Raw genomic sequence first — 19,259 nt, forward strand, 5'->3', positions numbered from 1 at the left:
ATTTCTCCTGTTTACACAGAACGTAAGTTATTCTTATGTTACTTTTCTCGTCAGAACTTGACTCAGCACAGTCATATCACCAGTCGTAGTTTTCGTCGACTTGTCTATTGTTTCATATCCTTCAGAGCACATATTGTTTCCGTGCTAACAGTAGCCCTGTTTGGAGAATAAATTATAGGGTTGGATTTCTCCTGTTTACACAGAACGTAAGTTATTCTTATGTTACTTTTCTCGTCAGAACTTAACTCAGCACAGTCATATCACCAGTCGTAGTTTTCGTCGACTTGTCTATTGTTTCATATCCTTCAGAGCACATCTTGTTTCCGTGCTAACAGTAGCCATGTTTGTAGAATAAATTATAGGGTTGGATTTCTCCTGTTTACATAGAACGTAAGTTATTCTTATGTTACTTTTCTCGTCAGAACTTAACTCAGCACAGTCATATCACCAGTCGTAGTTTTCGTCGACTTGTCTATTCTTTCATATCCTTCAGAGCACATCTTGTTTCCGTGCCAACAGTAGCCATGGTTGATGAATAAATTATAGGGTTGGATTTCTCCTGTTTACACAGAACGTAAGTTATTCTTATGTTACTTTTCTCGTCAGAACTTAACTCAGCACAGTCATATCCCCAGTCGTAGTTTTCGTCGACTTGTCTATTGTTTCATATCCTCCAGAGCACATATTGTTTCCGTGCTAACAGTAGCCATGTTTGGAGAATAAATTATAGGGTTGGATTTCTCCTGTTTACACAGAACGTAAGTTATTCTTATGTTACTTTTCTCGTCAGAACTTAACTCAGCACAGTCATATCACCAGTCGTAGTTTTCGTCGACTTGTCTATTGTTTCATATCCTTCAGAGCACATGTTCTTTCCGTGCTAACAGTAGCCATGTTTGGAGAATAAATTATAGGGTTGGATCTCTCCTGTTTACACAGAACGTAAGTTATTCTTATGTTACTTTTCTCGTCAGAACTTAACTCAGCACAGTCATATCACCAGTCGTAGTTTTCGTCGACTTGTCTATTGTTTCATATCCTTCAGAGCACATATTGTTTCCGTGCTAACAGTAGCCATGATTGGAGAATAAATTATAGGGTTGGATTTCTCCTGTTTACACAGAATGTAAGTTACTCTTATGTTACTTTTCTCGTCAGAACTTAACTCAGCACAGTCATATCACCAGTCGTAGTTTTCGTCGACTTGTCTATTGTTTCATATCCTTCAGAGCACATCTTGTTTCCGTGCTAACAGTAGCCATGTTTGGAGTATAAATTATAGGGTTGGATTTCTCCTGTTTACACAGAACGTAAGTTATCCTTATGTTACTTTTCTCGTCAGAACTTAACTCAGCACAGTCATATCACCAGTCGTAGTTTTCGTCGACTTGTCTCTTGTTTCATATCCTTCAGAGCACATCTTGTTTCCGTGCTAACAGTAGCCATGTTCGGAGAATTAATTATAGGGTTGGATTTCTCCTGTTTACACAGAACGTAAGTTATTCTTATGTTACTTTTCTCGTCAGAACTTAACTCAGCACAGTCATATCACCAGTCGTAGTTTTCGTCGACGTTCTTGTCATCATACACACGCTCCTCTGCGAATCTGGACGTGGAAAAGCACTGTACATCTTGTTTAATTAACAGAACTCACATGTTCGCTAAACACTAGAATTCAGACTTTGGAAAAACATCATACACATAATTCCGTAGATTGCAAGGGCCGAGAGGTGTACCAATTATGACACAATCAGCTTAATAGTTCATGCAGCCAAGATTCTGACAAGAATAGCACACATAAGAATGGAAAAGAAGGTTGAGGATCTGTTAGGTGATGCTTTAAGAAAGATAAAAGGACCAGAGAGGCGATTCTGACTTTGCAGCGAATGATGGAAGCAAAACTGAAGAAAAATCAATAGACGTGCATAGGAGTTGTTGATACGGAAAAAGCATACGAGAGTTTAAATGGCGCAAGATGCTAGAAATTCTGAGAAAAATAGTGGTAGGCTGTAGGGAAAGACTGGTAATACGCAATATACACAAGAACTAAGAGCTAATAACGGGACTGGAAGACGACAAACGAAGTTCCCGGCTTAAAAAATGTGTAACGGGGGGATGCAGTCTTTCGCCCCTACTGTTCAATCTACGCATCGAAGAAGCAGTGACGGAAATAAAAGAAAGGTTCAAGAGTGGAACTAAATTTAAAGTGAAGGGATATCAATGATAAGATTCGTCGATGATATTGTTATCCTCAGCGAAAGCACCAACTTACTTGCCGCAGTGGTAACACCGGGTCCCGTCAGATCACCGAAGTTAAGCGATGTCGGGCCGCGCTAGCACTTGGATGTATGACCATCCGGTCTGCCCAGCGCTCTTGGCAAGCGGGGTGCACTCAGCCCTGGCGAGGCAAACTGCGGAGCTACTTGACTGAGAAGAAGTAGCGGCTCCGGTCTCGGAAACTGCCATACGGCCGGGAGGGCAGTGTGCTGACCACATGCCCCTCCATATCCGCATCAAGTGATGCCTACGGGCTGAGGATGACACGGCGGCCGGCCTGTATCGTTGGGCCTTCCAAGGCCTGTTCGGACGGAGTATATATACATCAGCGAAAGTGAGATACAATTACAGGATCTGTGAAAGAACAGAATTTGGATTGAGAGTAAGTCGAAGAAAGACGAATATCATGAGAAGCAGCAGACGTAAGAACAGTGAGAAACTTAACATCAGGACTGGTGACCATGAAGCAGTTAAAGTTAAGGAATTCTGCTACCTAGGCAGTAAAATAACCCCCTGGCTGAAGGAGCAAGGACAAATTCAAAGGCAGACTAGCGCTGGCAAAAAAGGACATTCCAAGGCAAGAGAAGTTTACTAGTATCAAGCATTGGCCTTAATTTGAGGAACAAATTCCGGATAATATACGTTTTGAGCACAACACTGTATGGTAGTGAAATGTGGACCGTGAGAAATCTTGAACAGAAGAGAAACGAAGCATTCGATACGTGGTGCTACAGGAGAATTAGGTGGACTGATAAGATAAGAAATGAGGAGCTTCTCCACAGGAACGCGAGGAAAGGAAACTACGGAAAACACCGATAAGAAGAAGGGAAAGAATGATAGGACATTAGTTAATACATCAGGAAATAACTTCCATTGGCGTAGAGAGAGCTGCAGAGGGCAATATCTGCAGAGGAGGACAGACAGATATTGGAATACATTCAGCAAATAATTAAGGACTTAAATGGAAATTGTTGCTCCGAGATAAAGAGGTGGTCAGGTCCTATAAAACCATTCGGAAGATTAATGACTAAAATAAAAAAATAAATAACTTCAGGTGATTGGCTGTCGAGCAACAGCTGTAGCTACGTTCACACCTCGAGTGCAGTTGGCCACAGACAGCTTGAAAGGTGGGAAAAAAATAGTAGAGAACAATGAGTCAACTGTATCTGGAATGACACTTGCTTCGCTGCTAAGAAGTTGCCTCTCCGCTTTAGAACTCAACGGGAGCGTCAGTTCCAGAATCCCAGAATGCACGTCAAGGTCTGTGTTTAAATGAAATAACGACCGACGTAATTGCTTTACGCGGAAGAGAAAAACAACTGCTCCCGACGGCCTGAGAATCTCCATTTGCTTTTAGGACGATTGGGATTTTCGTAATTGTGAGCTTCAAGTCTGAGCTGGCCTCGTAACGCCAGCGTTAGCGGCTGCCTGTAGCGGCTGCGCCTACCAGAAATGCCCCGGATACTCAATAATGCGTCAGTGTTTGGCCCCGAGGTATCTCTGCTTCACACCTGAAACTCACGGCTGTTAAGTTAACAAGCTAAATCACACCATTTGCTGCGAAAACATTCAATTCGATTCATTGAACGATCTATGAAGCTATTTCAGACTCGCAATCATCTATTCAGTGTATTTCGTAACAACGGAAAATGAGGCAGGTGGAACTATACGACCATACAAAGGAGAAGCAAAGAGACTCCAGTAAACAAGATTCCGCGGAGGAGCCATTTGCGAGATACTTATGGGCGTGCGATGACGAGTCACTACTGCTTTCAGTAAGAAACATTGTCCAATTTTGGACAAATATATTTGAAATGCAAACTTTTCGATTAAGTCTCCATGTAACTGGGATAATGTAAAGCAAGTGAAGTCGCAGTAAGATTACTTTGAAGACTATTTCTGCGAAGATTTACAAACGTGAAGTGGATGGCATACAACGTAAACTCCATAGAACAAAAAGTGTGTACATAAAAGCCAAAAAAGGAGCAATAAACGACCTAAGTAAATCGTACATGACATTCATAATAAAAGAATGCAGAAATGTATACTGTATGCAGATTTACAGAACCACCACTGATGTTGTTGTTGTGGTCTTCAGTCTTGAGATTGGTTTGATGCCGATGTCTATGCTACTATGTCCTGTGCAACGTGCTTCATCTCCCAGTACGTACTGCAGCCTACATCCTTCTGGATCTGCTTAGTGTTATCATCTCTTGGTCTCTGTCTATGATTTTTACCCTCCACGCTGCCCTCCAATACTCAATTAGTGATCCCTTGCTGCCTCAGAACATGTCCTACCAACCGGTCCCTTCTTCTTGTCAAGTTGTGCCACAAACTCCTCTTCTTCCCAATTCTATTCAATACCTCCTCATTAGATATGTGATCTACCCTTCTAATCTTCAGGATTCTTCTGTAGCACCACATTTCGAAAGCTTCTATTCTCTTCTTGTCCAAACTATTTATCGTCCATGTTTCACTTCCATACATGGCTACACTCCATACAAATACTTTCAGAAACGACATCCTAACACTTAAATCTAAACTCGTTGGTAGCAAATTTCTCTTCTTCAGAAGCGCTTTTCTTGCCATTGCCAGTGTACATTTTATATCCTCTCTACTTCGACCATCATCAGTTATTTTGCTCCCCAAATAGCAAAACTCCTTTACTACTTTAAGTGTCTCATTTCCTAATTTAATTCCCTCAGCATCACCCGACTTAAATCGACTACAGTCCATTATCCTCGTTTTGCTTTTGTTGATGTTCATCTTATATCCTCCTTTCAAGACACTATCCATTCCGTTCAACTGTTCTTCCAGGTCCGTTGCTGTCTCTGACAGAATTACGATGTCATCGGCGAACCTCAAAGTTTTTATTTCTTCTCCATGGATTTTAATACCTACTCCGAATTTTTCTTTTGTTTCCTTCACTGCTTGCTCAATATATAGATTGAATAACATCGGGGAGAGACTACAACCCTGTCTCACTCCCTTCCCAACCACTGCTTCCCTTTCATGTCCCTCGACTCTTATTACTGCTATCTGGTTTCTGTACAAATTGTAAATAGCCTTTCGCTCCCTGTATTTTACCCCTGCCACCTTCAGAATTTGATTGAGAGTATTCCACTCAACATTGTCAAAAGCTTTCTCTAAGTCTACAAATGCTAGAAACGTAGGTTTGCCTTTTCTTAATCTAGCTTCTAAGGTAAGTCGTAGGGTCAGTATTGCCTCAATATTTCTACGGAATCCAAACTGATCTTGCCCGAGGTCGCCTTCTACCAGTTTTTCCATTCGTCTGTAAAGAATTCGCGTTAGTATTTTGTAGCCGTGACTTATTAAACTGATAGTTCGGTAATTTTCACATCTGCCAACACGTGCTTTCTTTGGGATTGGAATTATTATATTCTTCTTGAAGTCTGAGGGTATTTCGCCTGTCTCATACGCTTTACTCACCAGATGGTAGAATTTTGTCTGGACTGGCTCTCCCAAGGCTGTCAGGAGTTCTAATGGCATGTTGTCTACTCCCGGGGCCTTTTTTCGAGTAAGATCCTTCAGTGCTCTGTCAAACTCTTCACGCAGTATCATATGTTTCATATGTCCCATTTCATCTTCATCTACATCCTCTTCCACTTCCATAATGTTGTCCTCAAGTACCTCGCCCTTGTATAGACCCTCTATATACTCCTTCCACCTTTCTACTTTCCCTTCTTTGCTTAGAACTGGGTTTCCAATGATGGTTTGGAAAATCAAACGAAATGCATCTGGTATAACAATTCTTCATTTGGTTTGCTAAAACCGAAAAAGAGAGATAGAAAAATTGGACATGTGACGATAGTAAATATCGAACCCGAGCCAAAGGTTGAACAGTCCTGTAAACTATCATCCACGATATGAGAATTGTATCTAGCGGGCCGCTTGAATCTGCGCGTGCAACGGCCTGATTGGCTATCTTCATTGTCACTAACTGGTACTTTTTGTACCTCCAATTCTGTTTCACTCACGAATAGCGTCTGGGAAGAATGATTGTCGGTAAGCCTGTGTATTGGCTCTAACTTCTCGAATTTTCTCCTCAAGGTCATTAAGCGAGATCTATGTAGGGGGAAGTAATATGTTGTCCGACTCTTCCCGGGAAATTCTCTCTCGAAATTTTAATAGTAAACCTCTCCGTGATGCACAGACCCTCTCCTGTAACGTCTGCCAATGGAGTTCGTTGAGCAACGCTCTCTTGCCGACTAAACGATCCCGTGACGAAACGTGCCGCTTTTCGTTGGATCTTCTCTCTCTCTCTCTATCTAGTACGAATCCCAGACGGATGGACAGTACTCAAGAATGGATCGAACAAGCACCTTCTAAGCCATTTCCTTCGTCGATGAGTTACGTGTCCTAAAGATTCTTCCTATGTATCTGAGTCTGTCATCTGCTTTACCCACTATTTGGTTTATATGGTCATTCCACTTATGGTCGCTCCGGATAGATATTCCTAGATATTTTACCTCAGCTGCTGTTGCCAATGGTTTGTCATCAATAGTGTAGCTACACAGTAGTAAACTTGTTTTCCTATGAATGAGAAGTATGTTACATTTATTTACGTTCTAGGTCAACTGCCAGAGCCTGCTCCATTCATCAGTTCTCTGGAGATCGTTCTGAAAATCGTTACTATCTTCTGGCGTTGCTACTTTGTTACAGACAACGGCATCAACTGCAAACAGCCTTAGAGAGCATCCGAAGCTTTCTAGCAAATCTTTTGTATACACTGTAAACAGTAACAGTCCTATAACACTTCCTTGGAGTACACCGGAGATTACATTTACATCTGTCGATTTTGTTCTATTACGAGTGACGTGTTGAGTTCTGTCTGCAAGGAAATCTTGACTCCAGTCACAAATCTGCTCCGATACTCGATAAGGTAGTTTTTTTTTTCACTAAACGACTGTGCGGGACGGTGTCAACTACCTTTGTGAAGTCATCAACCGGAACACCATTGTTTACCACACTGTGGATCTCATGGAGGAACAGAGCGAGCTGAGATTCGCAAATCTCTGTTTGCGGAATCCATGTTGATTCTTATAGAGGAGATTTTCCTTCTCCAAGCACGTCATAATTCTTGAGCGTAAAACGTGCAGCATAATTCTATAACAGTCTTTTCAGATTTTTTCTGACCACTCTGTATATCTGGAAGTACAGGACATGTCTAGTACACCGCATCAAATCAGAATTACTGAAATTAATAACCCCATTGTATATGTGTGAAGTTTGTTCTTCAGGACATGTCCGAAAAAAATGCCACCATTTTCATCATGCAGCCACTATGAATCAAGGCACAAAGGAATTGACGACATTAGCTGCCAGTGGGCATTGATTTAAATCAATGGGGAAAGTTGAAAATTTGTGCCACATCGGAATGCAATACCTATGAACCACCACTGATGATGCTTTGGTAATTTAAGCGAAATGGAAGCCCATGGAAATAATAATTGATATATAACGGTGAACGCGGAAGATGATCATCCAAAGTAGTCTTTACTTTTGCTTCGATATAACTTTCTGCTCTGCCATAACGCGATTGAGCAGACCTTCTATCATACATTTGATCTACCAGTCACTAAAAAACAGAAACAAAATTTTATCTGTAGAATTAAAATTTTAAACGTGATGATGTTACAGTGACCTACATCTTCCGGTATCAAATATTGCTTCATCGAAGCCTTCACTTGTGATGCGAGACTGGTTCCAGTCTCCGCTGCCCCTTGGTCTTTTTGCGACTTATGGTTCGCCATCCGCTATGCGCAGCTACTGACTGAAACACAACGTTGTGACATCTACAATCTCCAACCACTTGCTATACCATTCAAGAAATACTAAATACTTACAGCTATGCATCTGCATTAAATTAAACCGAAAACGCTGTCAGAAAACAACGGGAAAAGACAACGGAACGAGGTATGGTGGTATCTGAGGCACAGCAACTCACAGTAGAGTATAACAATTGCTACCTCGCATCCAAAAAATCGTTAATATTAAAGGACCCGTCTCGGCACTTGGCATAACCACGAATAACCTAAATCTGACGTTGCTAACGCACGCTTGCGTGGCGGTGCTCGACTCGGGGCTAATGCGATTTGAATCCTGGTGATCGATGAAATGTTCACCGCCAGGGTATGCCTGGCAAGTCTTTGTGCCCATGTGCTGGATGAAATTGCAATCATCTCTCCAGTGTCTCATGAAGTGACGGCATGTAACACTGCTAATGTATGTTACATGACCATCTACGAGGACACTGGACTGCAGCTGTTCACAAACGTATTGAAATAAGATATATCAACAGTCGTTCTTTTCACAAAATACACTCCTGGAAATTGAAATAAGAACACCGTGAATTCATTGTCCCAGAAAGGGGAAACTTTATTGATACATTCCTGGGGTCAGATACATCACATGATCACACTGACAGAACCACAGGCACATAGACACAGGCAACAGAGCATGCACAATGTCGGCACTAGTACAGTGTATATCCAGCTTTCGCAGCAATGCAGGCTGCTATTCTGCCATGGGGACGATCGTAGAGATGCTGGATGTAGTCCTGTGGAACAGCTTGCCATGCCATTCCCACCTGGCCCCTCAGTTGGGCCAGCGTTCGTGCTGGACGTGCAGACCGCGTGAGACGACGCTTCATCCAGTCCCAAACATGCTCAATTGGGGGACAGATCCGGAGATCTTGTTGGTCAGGGTAGTTGACTTACACCTTCTAGAGCACGTTGGGTGGCACGGGATACATGCGGAAGTGCATTGTCCTGTTGGAACAGCAAGTTCCTTTGCCGGTCTAGGAATGGTAGAACGATGGGTTCGATGACGGTTTGGATGTACCGTGCACTATTCAGTGTCCCCTCGACGATCACCAGAGGTGTACGGCCAGTGTAGGAGATCGCTCCCCACGCCACGATGCCGGGTGTTGGCCCTGTGTGCCTCGGTCGTATGCAGTCCTGATTGTTCCGCTCACCTGCACGGCGCCAAACACGCATACGACCATCATTGGCACCAAGGCAGAAGCGATTCTCATCGCTGAAGACGACACGTCTCCATTCGTCCCTCCATTCACGCCTGTTGCGACACCACTGGAGGCGGGCTGCACGATTTTGGGGCGTGAGCGGAAGACGGCCTAACGGTGTGCGGGTCCGTAGCCCAGCTTCATGGAGACGGTTGCGAATGGTCCTCGCCGATACCACAGGAGCAACAGTGTCCCTAATTTGCTGGGAAGTGGCGGTGCGGTCCCCTACGGCACTGCGTAGGATCCTACGGTCTTGGCGTGCATCCGTGCGTCGCTGCGGTCCGGTCCCAGGTCGACGGGCACGTGCACCTTCCGCCGACCACTGGCGACAACATCGATCTACTGTGGAGACCTCACGCCCCACGTGTCGAGCAATTCGGCGGTACGTCCACCCGGCCTCCCGCATGTCCACTATACGCCCTCACTCAAAGTCCGTCAACTGCACATATGGTTCACGTCCACGTTGTCGCGGCATGCTACCAGTGTTAAAGACTGCGATGGAGCTCCGTATGCCACGGCAAACTGGCTGACACTGACGGCGGCGTGCACAAATGCTGCGCAGCTAGCGCCATTCGACGGCCAACACCGCGGTTCCTGGTGTGTCTGCTGTGCCGTGCGTGTGATCATTGCTTGTACAGCCCTCTCGCAGTGTCCGGAGCAAGTATGGTGGGTCTGACACACCGGTGTCAATGTGTTCTTTTTTCCATTTCCAGGAATGTATATAATTGAGCAGGCAGTTTCGACACTGCTTTAATGTCACCTTCAGATCCTATACGCAAACTGAATGGTGATATCCAACCATCAGTGCATTACAACTGGTACGGTGACAGTGACTGGAGTACAAACACTGTATATAGAAATGCATGAGGCCAATGATGGCACCTGTCTTAATGCACCGATGATTCACTTCGCATAGGATCCTGAAGATGACACTAATGCAGTGTCAAAACTGGTCTCGTAGTTAACATATTTTATTTTAAAACACGCGGTTGTTGGTATTCCTTATTTCTACAAGCTGTTAATGGTGATCCGTCGGTCGGATAGGGACTTCTTGCTCGACCGCCCCCTTCGTGCTATTCTAAAGAAGTTGGCTACCTGCCGCCACTGGATTTCATACCCTCCCTTCTATCATCATCATCGTGCGACACAAACATAACACTACAGTACACACATCCGTTATGCTCATCTACACTAAAAAACTATGCATGCGATACAACTCTCGAACATCCACAAGCAAAGGAGCTAATGTGCACTTACGAAGACCACCCACCAAACGGCTTAACTCATCCATGGGATTTTCCAACCAACAATGCCATTCAAACATACATACATACATACAGACATATACACTCCTGGAAATGGAAAAAAGAACACATTGACACCGGTGTGTCAGACCCACCATACTTGCTCCGGACACTGCGAGAGGGCTGTACAAGCAATGATCACACGCACGGCACAGCGGACACACCAGGAACCGCGGTGTTGGCCGTCGAATGGCTCTAGCTGCGCAGCATTTGTGCACCGCCGCCGTCAGTGTCAGCCAGTTTGCCGTGGCATACGGAGCTCCATCGCAGTCTTTAACACTGGTAGCATGCCGCGACAGCGTGGACGTGAACCGTGTGTGCAGTTGACGGACTTTGAGTGAGGGCGTATAGTGGGCATGCGGGAGGCCGGGTGGACGTACCGCCGAACTGCTCAACACGTGGGGCGTGAGGTCTCCACAGTACATCGATGTTGTCGCCAGTGGTTGGCGGAAGGTCCACGTGCCCGTCGACCTGGGACCGGACCGCAGCGACGCACGGATGCACGCCAAGACCGTAGGATCCTACGCAGTGTCGTAGGGGACCGCACCGCCACTTCCCAGCAAATTAGGGACACTGTTGCTCCTGGGGTATCGGCGAGGACCATTCGCAACCGTCTCCATGAAGCTGGGCTACGGTCCCGCACACCATTAGGCCGTCTTCCGCTCACGCCCCAACATCGTGCAGCCCGCCTCCAGTAGTGTCGCGACAGGCGTGAATGGAGGGACGAATGGAGACGTGTCGTCTTCAGCGATGAGAGTCACTTCTGCCTTGGTGTCAATGATGGTCGTATGCGCGTTTGGCGCCGTGCAGGTGAGCGCCACAATCAGGACTGCATACGACCGAGGCACACAGGGCCAACACCCGGCATCATGGTGTTGGGAGCGATCTCCTACACTGGCCTTACACCTCTGGTGATTGTCGAGGGGACACTGAATAGTGCACGGTACATCCAAACCGTCATCGAACCCATCGTTCTACCATTCCTAGACCGGCAAGGGAACTTGCTGTTCCAACAGGACAATGCACGCCCGCATGTATCCCGTGCCACCCAACGTGCTCTTGAAGGTGTAAGTCAACTACCCTGGCCAGCAAGATCTCCGGATCTGTCCCCCATTGAGCATGTTTGGGACTGGATGAAGCGTCGTCTCACGCGGTCTGCACGTCCAGCACGAACGCTGGTCCAACTGAGGCGCCAGGTGGAAATGGCATGGCAAGCCGTTTCACAGGACTACATCCAGCATCTCTACGATCGTCTCCATGGGAGAATAGCAGCCTGCATTTCTGCGAAAGGTGGATATACACTGTACTAGTGCCGACATTGTGCATGCTCTGTTGCCTGTGTCTATGTGCTTGTGATTCTGTCAGTGTGATCATGTGATGTATCTGATCCCAGGAATGTGTCAAAGTTTCCCCTTCCTGGGACAATGAATTCACGGTGTTCTTATTTCAATTTCCAGGAGTGTATATTAAAGGCTGATGCCTTGAAGATGCAACCACTCTCATCTGTCGTACCGAGCGAGGTGTTGCAGTGGTTATCACACTGAAAATCTCGCATTCGGGGGTTGGGGATGGTTCGAACCCGCGTCCGCAAAAATCGCTCCAGCCAAATAAAGGGATGGTTGCTTTGAAAAGGCACGGCTGACTTCTTTCCCCATCCTTGCCGAATCCGATGGGACAGATGACCTTGCTGTTTGGTACCTTCCTCCCAAATCAACCAACCAACCAACCAAACTTCTGTCACTGGCTGTTCCATGTAACGCTTCCAGACAGTAGCGCCTAGCACCGCTCGGCCACTCCAGCCGGCTCTTCCATGGCCTTCACCTTAGGTCATACTCTTTCTTTCTATCCCAGCACTTTACCTTTAAGAATATCAATGATGAAGGTGTTGTGCCTGATAACATATATAACAAATTTTACTTTCCTGGTTATCATTTCCTAAAATTATCTCACTCTTCGTTGATCTCCTTTCTTTAATTATCTTCTCTCTTCGTTTCTCCGTTTCCTTCAGTTATATTCTCTCTTTGGTATCCCTTTCTGTCCAGCTCATTCTTGTCATTTTTCCACCATATCCAGATTTCAGTAGCGTCAAGTTGTTTTTTTTCCAATTTACCAGACCTACTTTCACTTCCATAGAGCAGTATCTTACATACATATCATTTTGCAAAGGATTTTCTAAAGTTTGTATGCCTTCCAATGTTAATAAACTTAGTTTTATTTAACAGTTTTTACAGAAAAAATTGGAGACATTATTTTTCAGTGCGCCCTCGTATATTAATTTTATCCAAATCTGGATTGCTGGACGTGGAACGGTAGCCCAGACCTCCCGAATGTGAGGCCAGTGTGTTAACGACTGTCCCGTATCTCTCGGACATATGACACGATATGTCCACGATGTATCGTGAGTTTGCCCCATTGGTGGAAGAGATTGTTCAGCACTACTTGCTCTTGCCGTTAATAACCGACTTATCTTTTGCCCACAGCTGTGCCTGAAGCTGGGCTGGAAGAGCGCGCGCACGAAGTTCGACATCCTGCCGCTGGTGCTGTCGGCCAACGGACACGACCCAGACTGCTTCGACATCCCGCCAGAGCTGGTGATGCGCATCCCGCTCAGCCACCCCACGTAAGTATTACGTGTTTCTTTATTAAAAGATCCGTCATGTGGAACCGAAGTTGTGCTTTCGTCAGATAGCACCCTGAAAGCCACGGATCAAGGCAGTCAGGCCGATGCCGTATTCGTTGACTTCAGAAAAGCATTTGGCTCTGTACCATACATACACATTCGCTAACGAAATTACGGGCATATGGGGCATCAAATGAAATTTATCATTAGATGAAGTTTTACCTCCTAGGGCAATGCAGCATGCTATCTAGGATGTAAAGTCGCCAACAAATGTTCGGGGGAGGTCCCGAAAGTAAATTTCGTCATTGTTTTTCACACGGAAACTTTATTGCAAAAAAACAAACACACCATCGCTCTTTGAGTCATACATCTCGCACTAGTTTTCGACGTCGTTACCGCTGGCATTGAGACATTTGTCGTAGTGTGCAATTAGTTTGAAGAAACTACTCTGGTAAAACTCTCTGCCCTGCGATTCAAGGATCTGTCGCACTGCCGGCTCTACCTCAGCACTAGTTTGGAAGTGACGTCACGAAAGTGCCGTTTTCAATGGAAGTCCAATGGGGCAATATGGAGGCTGCATTCCGTGTGATACAGTCTCTCCCATCCACTCGACGAGACATGATTTCTTCACTAAGCACGGTCTGTAGGCGTTCACGAATCACGGACACACTAGTCCTATGTGCCCACTCATACCGGATAATAGCACGCGCCTCCATCCGCGACCACGTTGTTAATACCTGTCCGTCTGTCGGAGTGATATGTACTTGAACAACCGTGGGAATGGTGATCTGCTGCTACTCTCTCTTCTTCGGCGCTCTACACATACGTCATTCCTCCTCTGCTGACGCCTCGTTGAACCAGCAATGGGTGTGGATTCAAATGACATTTCTTTGTTTCACCTAGTGTACCATCTTCCCTTTCAGAAAAATGACGCAGCTTACTTTCGGAAAGTGTCTCATACTTGTAATTTAAGACGTGGTCTTAGGAAGTGTCTTGAGACTCTGCCTCTTCTGATGTATGTTAATGACATGGCACAGATTATTAATCGTAACAGACATTTACGAGTATTTATAATAAAACACTACCGGAAGAAAGCTGCATAAATATTGAGCCAGATCTGGATAGGATTTCAATGGTGCAGTGACGACAATCAACTTTCATTCTAGCAACACCTACGCATTTCCCATAACGCGCCTTACCAAGAGGAGGAGAGTGTACTTTACATCCACTCTAAAAAAGTTTTATAAGATTCATTAATTGTTACCAATTTATATTAACAACATATTTTTAACGAGATACTGATGTATAAATAGGGCCCTGAACCAGAAGTTTTTTTAGCACCTCTTAGAAATAGCACTGCAATTTCAGCAACGAGTACTACCAGGCTTGAGGTACCTTATGACATTCACAAAAAATGTAAACAACGCAAATTTCGTTAATTGGTGTTGACTTTTACTCACAACATACTATTTAATGAGATACTGATATACAAGTAAGCTCCTCAACCTGAGAGTGCTGAAGTTATATTCGTTGTGGAAAGTAACACTAACTGCTTATATTTAAATGTATAGGTTAAATTTAACTGAAAAATTTAAAACATTTGTGGAATTTGCCAGAAGAATTTATTGAAACTAATAAGAAAATTTCAAAGTTTTGAAATATAAAGTAACTGACTGGAGTACAGTATTTTCAAGAGGTAGGCATAAGTATCTCCCCCCACCCTCCCACCCGCCATCCCCATCACCCAAACTTGGTATTGCGAGGGTCAAAGATCAAGGAATGTAAAACTTTGTACTTCTACAAACTGAAAAAAATGCAGTATCTTATAGCTGTAGTAATTCGTGCAAATACCTGGGTGTGACATTCTATAGGGAAAGATCGCACATGATCAGACGGCAACTTCAGTTGACTGGTAGCAACCTCGCAAAATGCAATCAGTGTACAAAGGTGACCAGATAAAATGTGCTCCATTTCCATGTCGCCTCAGTTGAGATATAATTCTCAAGCTTTCAACGGGAGGACGATCCTGGCAACAGCTGTCGAAGGTTTGAGGTCTTCCGCTCAACTTACTCGGGTTGAAAACAGAGAACGTTTTATCCAAACCTGCCAACGCAAAACATTCTGAGGATACGAAGAAGATCGCTTACAAGATACTCGTGGCACCCAATCTGAAGCATTGCTCATGCTTGTGGTGCCACACTAAACAAGACCAATACAAAGAATAACAGAAAGAATCGACGCAGATTTGTAGACACTCAGGAACCTCGTTTGGCAGACTTTTGAAGACGGACCTCCAGCTATCTAGCGAAAGTCTATTCACAAAGTTTCAAGAACCAGTATTAACTGAGGAATATAAGAATTTATTGCAGATCCTTATACGTCACTTCCGTAGAGGCCAAAAATACAAGATCACACTAATTGTATTACGCAGAGGCATTTAAGCAATTTCTTCCCCTTACTCCTTCAATGAATATAAAAGGAACAAACTGTAACATGTCGTACCATGCTAATTACCCTCTTCCATGCACTTCACTGTCTTATGTCTTAGGATACTTCCGAGCTGACCTTCAAATCCGTCTTTACATTTTGTATTAGCACTCGAGTGCAAGATAGACAGTAAGCGGTGTATTAGCCCATTTGATCGCAGGTAGATCCTTGTTAGAAATCGGAAAAGAAATCATCGTATAGGGGACTGATTCACCATACAGAAAAGCACAACCTTCTATGAAATTAAAAGGAAGGATGTCAACATAAATAGCTCAATGCAAATTCTACTGTTAAGCACAGGAGAGAGCGCTGATAGTTGCAAAGAGTACATTGAAAGACTCTACGAGGGCAGGAATTGTCTGTCTACGTGACTGAGGAAGAAATCGGAGACTATATGGAAGACATAGCTTATCCAGTATCAGAGTCAGATTTTACTGGAGCTTGGAAGACTTGCGATTAAATGAGGCAGAAGGAATTGATAATGTTCTTTCGGAATTTCTAAAACCATTGAGGGATGTAGCAACGAAGCGACTATACAAGTTGGTGTGTGGAATCTATGAACTGGAGGCATACTGTTAGACTTTCAGGAAAATATCATCCACAGAATCCCGAATTTACCGAGCGAAAACAAGACTGAGAACTATCAGTCTACGACTCATTCATTTATGTTGCTGAGGAGAATAATACAAAGAAGAATTGTAAAGAAAGGATGTGTTAGACGACGATCACTTTGGCTTTCGGGAAGATAAGGGCAACAGAGAGGCTGTTCTGACGTAAAGCTTGACAGCGAAGCAAGACTTAGAAAAATCAAGACGAGTTTATAAGGAGTCTTCGACCTGGAAAAAGAGTTCGACCATGTAAAATGATCCAATATGTTAGAAATTCTGGAACAAATATTTGTAATCTACACAGAAAGACCGGTAATATACAATATCTACAAGAACTAAGAAGGGACAATAAGAATGGAAGACTAAGAACTAAGAGCTCAGATTAAAATAGAGTGTAAGACAGGGATGTAGTCTTCGGCCCCTACAGTACAAGCTATACTTTGGACAAGCAATGGAGGAAATAAAAGAAATATTCCATAGTGGGATTAAAATTCAGGCTGAAGGATAGGATTCGCTGATAGGATTCACTGATAAAATTATCCTGAGTGAAAGTGAACAATTGTGAAGGAACTTGTTGAGTCGAATGAACTGTTTAATGTATACGGATTATGGACTGAAAATAACCATAAGAGAGACGAAAGTAACGAGAATTAACAGAAAAGAATTTGGCAATAAACGTAATATCAAAACTGGTACCGCGAAGTAGAAGAAGTTAAGCAATTCCGCTACCTTGGAAGCAAAATACCGCAAGACAAACGAAACAAGAATTTAAGTACCGGGTGATCAAAAAGTCAGTATAAATTTGAAAACTTAATAAACGACGGAATAATGTAGATAGAAAGGTAAGACACTCATGCTTGGAATGACATGGGGTTTTATTAGAACAAAAGAAAAAAACACCCTTTGCTATACGCGTGAAAGATCGCGTCGTTTGGTGATGATCGTGTGTTCAGCCGCCACTTTCGTCATGCTTGGCCTTCCAGGTCCCCAGACCTCATTCCGTGCGATTATTGGCTTTGGGGTTACCTGAAGTCGCAAGTATATCATGATCGACCGACATCTCTAGGGATGCTGAAAGACAAAATCCGACGCCAATGCCTCACCATAACTCCGGACATGCTTTACAGTGCTGTTCACAACATAATTCTCGACTACAGCTATTGTTGAGGAATGATGGTGGACATATTGAGCATTTCCTATAAAGAACATCATCTTTGCTTCGTATTACTTTGTTATGCTAATTATTGCTATTCTGCTCAGATGAAGCGCTATCTGTCGGACATTTTTTGAGCGTTTGTATTTTTTTGGTTCTAATAAAACCCCATGTCATTCCAAGCATGTGTGTCAATTTGTACCTCTTTATTTACATTATTCCGTGATTTAGTCAGTTTTCAAATTTATACTGACTTTTTGATCACCCGGTAGATTCAAACTGGCAAAGAAGGCATTCCTGGTCAAAACAAATCTGCTAGTACCAAATATGACCTTAATCTGAAGAAAAAAAATTTCTGGGAACGTACGTTTCGAACACAGCGTTACCTAAGAGTGAGTGAATCAAAGTGTTTGCGCTACAGAATTATTTTGAAAATTAAGAGGACTGATAAAAAATGAGGAGGTTCCCGATGCAATCGGCGTGGAAAGAAATATGTAGAAAGCACTGACAAGAAGGAGGGACACACTGATGAGACATGTGTTAAGACATCAGAGAGTAACTTCTGTGGTACTAGAGAGTGCTGTAGAGGATAAACACAGTAGAGGAAGGCAGAGACTGGAATACATCCAACAGATAAGCGAGGAAGTAGTGTGCAAATGCTACTCTGAACTGAAGAGGTTGGTACAAAGATTGTCACTGACAGAACCTCTATCGCCAAGTCAAGTGCGTACCGTTAATATTTTAATTTCGGAAAAATTTGCCGCGTCAGGGTCATGTGCCAGTAGCATCAATGTCTTTGTGACAGGAATCACCATCGACTGCACGGGAAAATAGAGGCCCAACAGTATCACAAACCTTTATCTTTGGCAAGAAGCTGTGCTCACACCCGTGTTCTCCAGTGTCGCCGCCCGAAATGGCCGAGCGGTTCTAGGCGCTACAGTCGCAGGTTCGAATCCTGCCTCGGGCATGGATATGTGTGATGTCCTTAGATTAGTTAGGTTTAGGTAGTTCTAAGCTCTAGGGGACTGATGACCTCAGAAGTTAAGTTCCATAGTGCTCAGAGCCATTTGAACCATTCTCCACTATCTCACTCACCGTTTGTGCCGCAGGTACGAGTGGTTCGAGAAGCTGGGCCTGGAGTGGTACGCGCTGCCCGCAGTCTCCAACATGCTGTTCGACTGCGGCGGCCTCGAGTTCACGGGCGCGCCCTTCAACGGCTGGTACATGAGCAGCGAGATCGGCTGTCGCAACCTGTGTGACACGCACCGCTACAACATGCTGGAGGTGAGTGCCAACAGCCGCTCTTCTCGTACTTACACTTACTGCCGTTGTTCAATGGTTGTCAGCGGTTAACTGTAAGTCAGACCACTACAATGATCAGCTAGTAGGTGGCTGAAGGAAGTTGGCACCACATCTGGACACACAAGGCAACTACACTACTGGCCATTAAAATTGCTGCACCAAGAAGAAATGCAGATGATAAACGGGTATTCATTGGACAAATATATTACACTAAAACTGACATGTTATTACATTTTCACGCAATTTGGGTGCATAGATCCTGAGAAATCAATACCAAGAACAATCATCTCTGGCCGTAATAACGGCCTTGATACGCCTTGGCATTGAGTCAAACAGAGCTTGGATGGCGTGTACAGGTACAGCTGCCCATGCAGCTTCAACACGATACCACAGTTCATCAAGAGTAATGACTGGCGTATTGTGACGAGCCAGTTGCTCCGCCAACACTGGCCAGACGTTTTCA

General features: G+C 44.2%; 1 protein-coding gene across 2 annotated transcripts in view; it reads left to right on the forward strand.

The window, feature by feature from the left end:
* LOC126339265 (nitric oxide synthase, salivary gland) overlaps nt 1-19,259 on the forward strand; it is a 1,479,392-nt gene that overhangs the window by 1,250,856 nt on the left and 209,277 nt on the right. For both annotated transcript variants that reach the window (XM_050001617.1, XM_050001616.1), the window contains exons 6-7: nt 13,107-13,246; nt 18,604-18,778. In XM_050001617.1, the coding sequence (XP_049857574.1) occupies nt 13,107-13,246; nt 18,604-18,778 (315 nt within the window). The remainder of the gene's footprint in view (nt 1-13,106; nt 13,247-18,603; nt 18,779-19,259) is intronic.

Source organism: Schistocerca gregaria, chromosome 1 (assembly GCF_023897955.1).
Source record: "Schistocerca gregaria isolate iqSchGreg1 chromosome 1, iqSchGreg1.2, whole genome shotgun sequence".
Taxonomy (NCBI): Eukaryota; Metazoa; Arthropoda; class Insecta; order Orthoptera; family Acrididae; genus Schistocerca; species Schistocerca gregaria.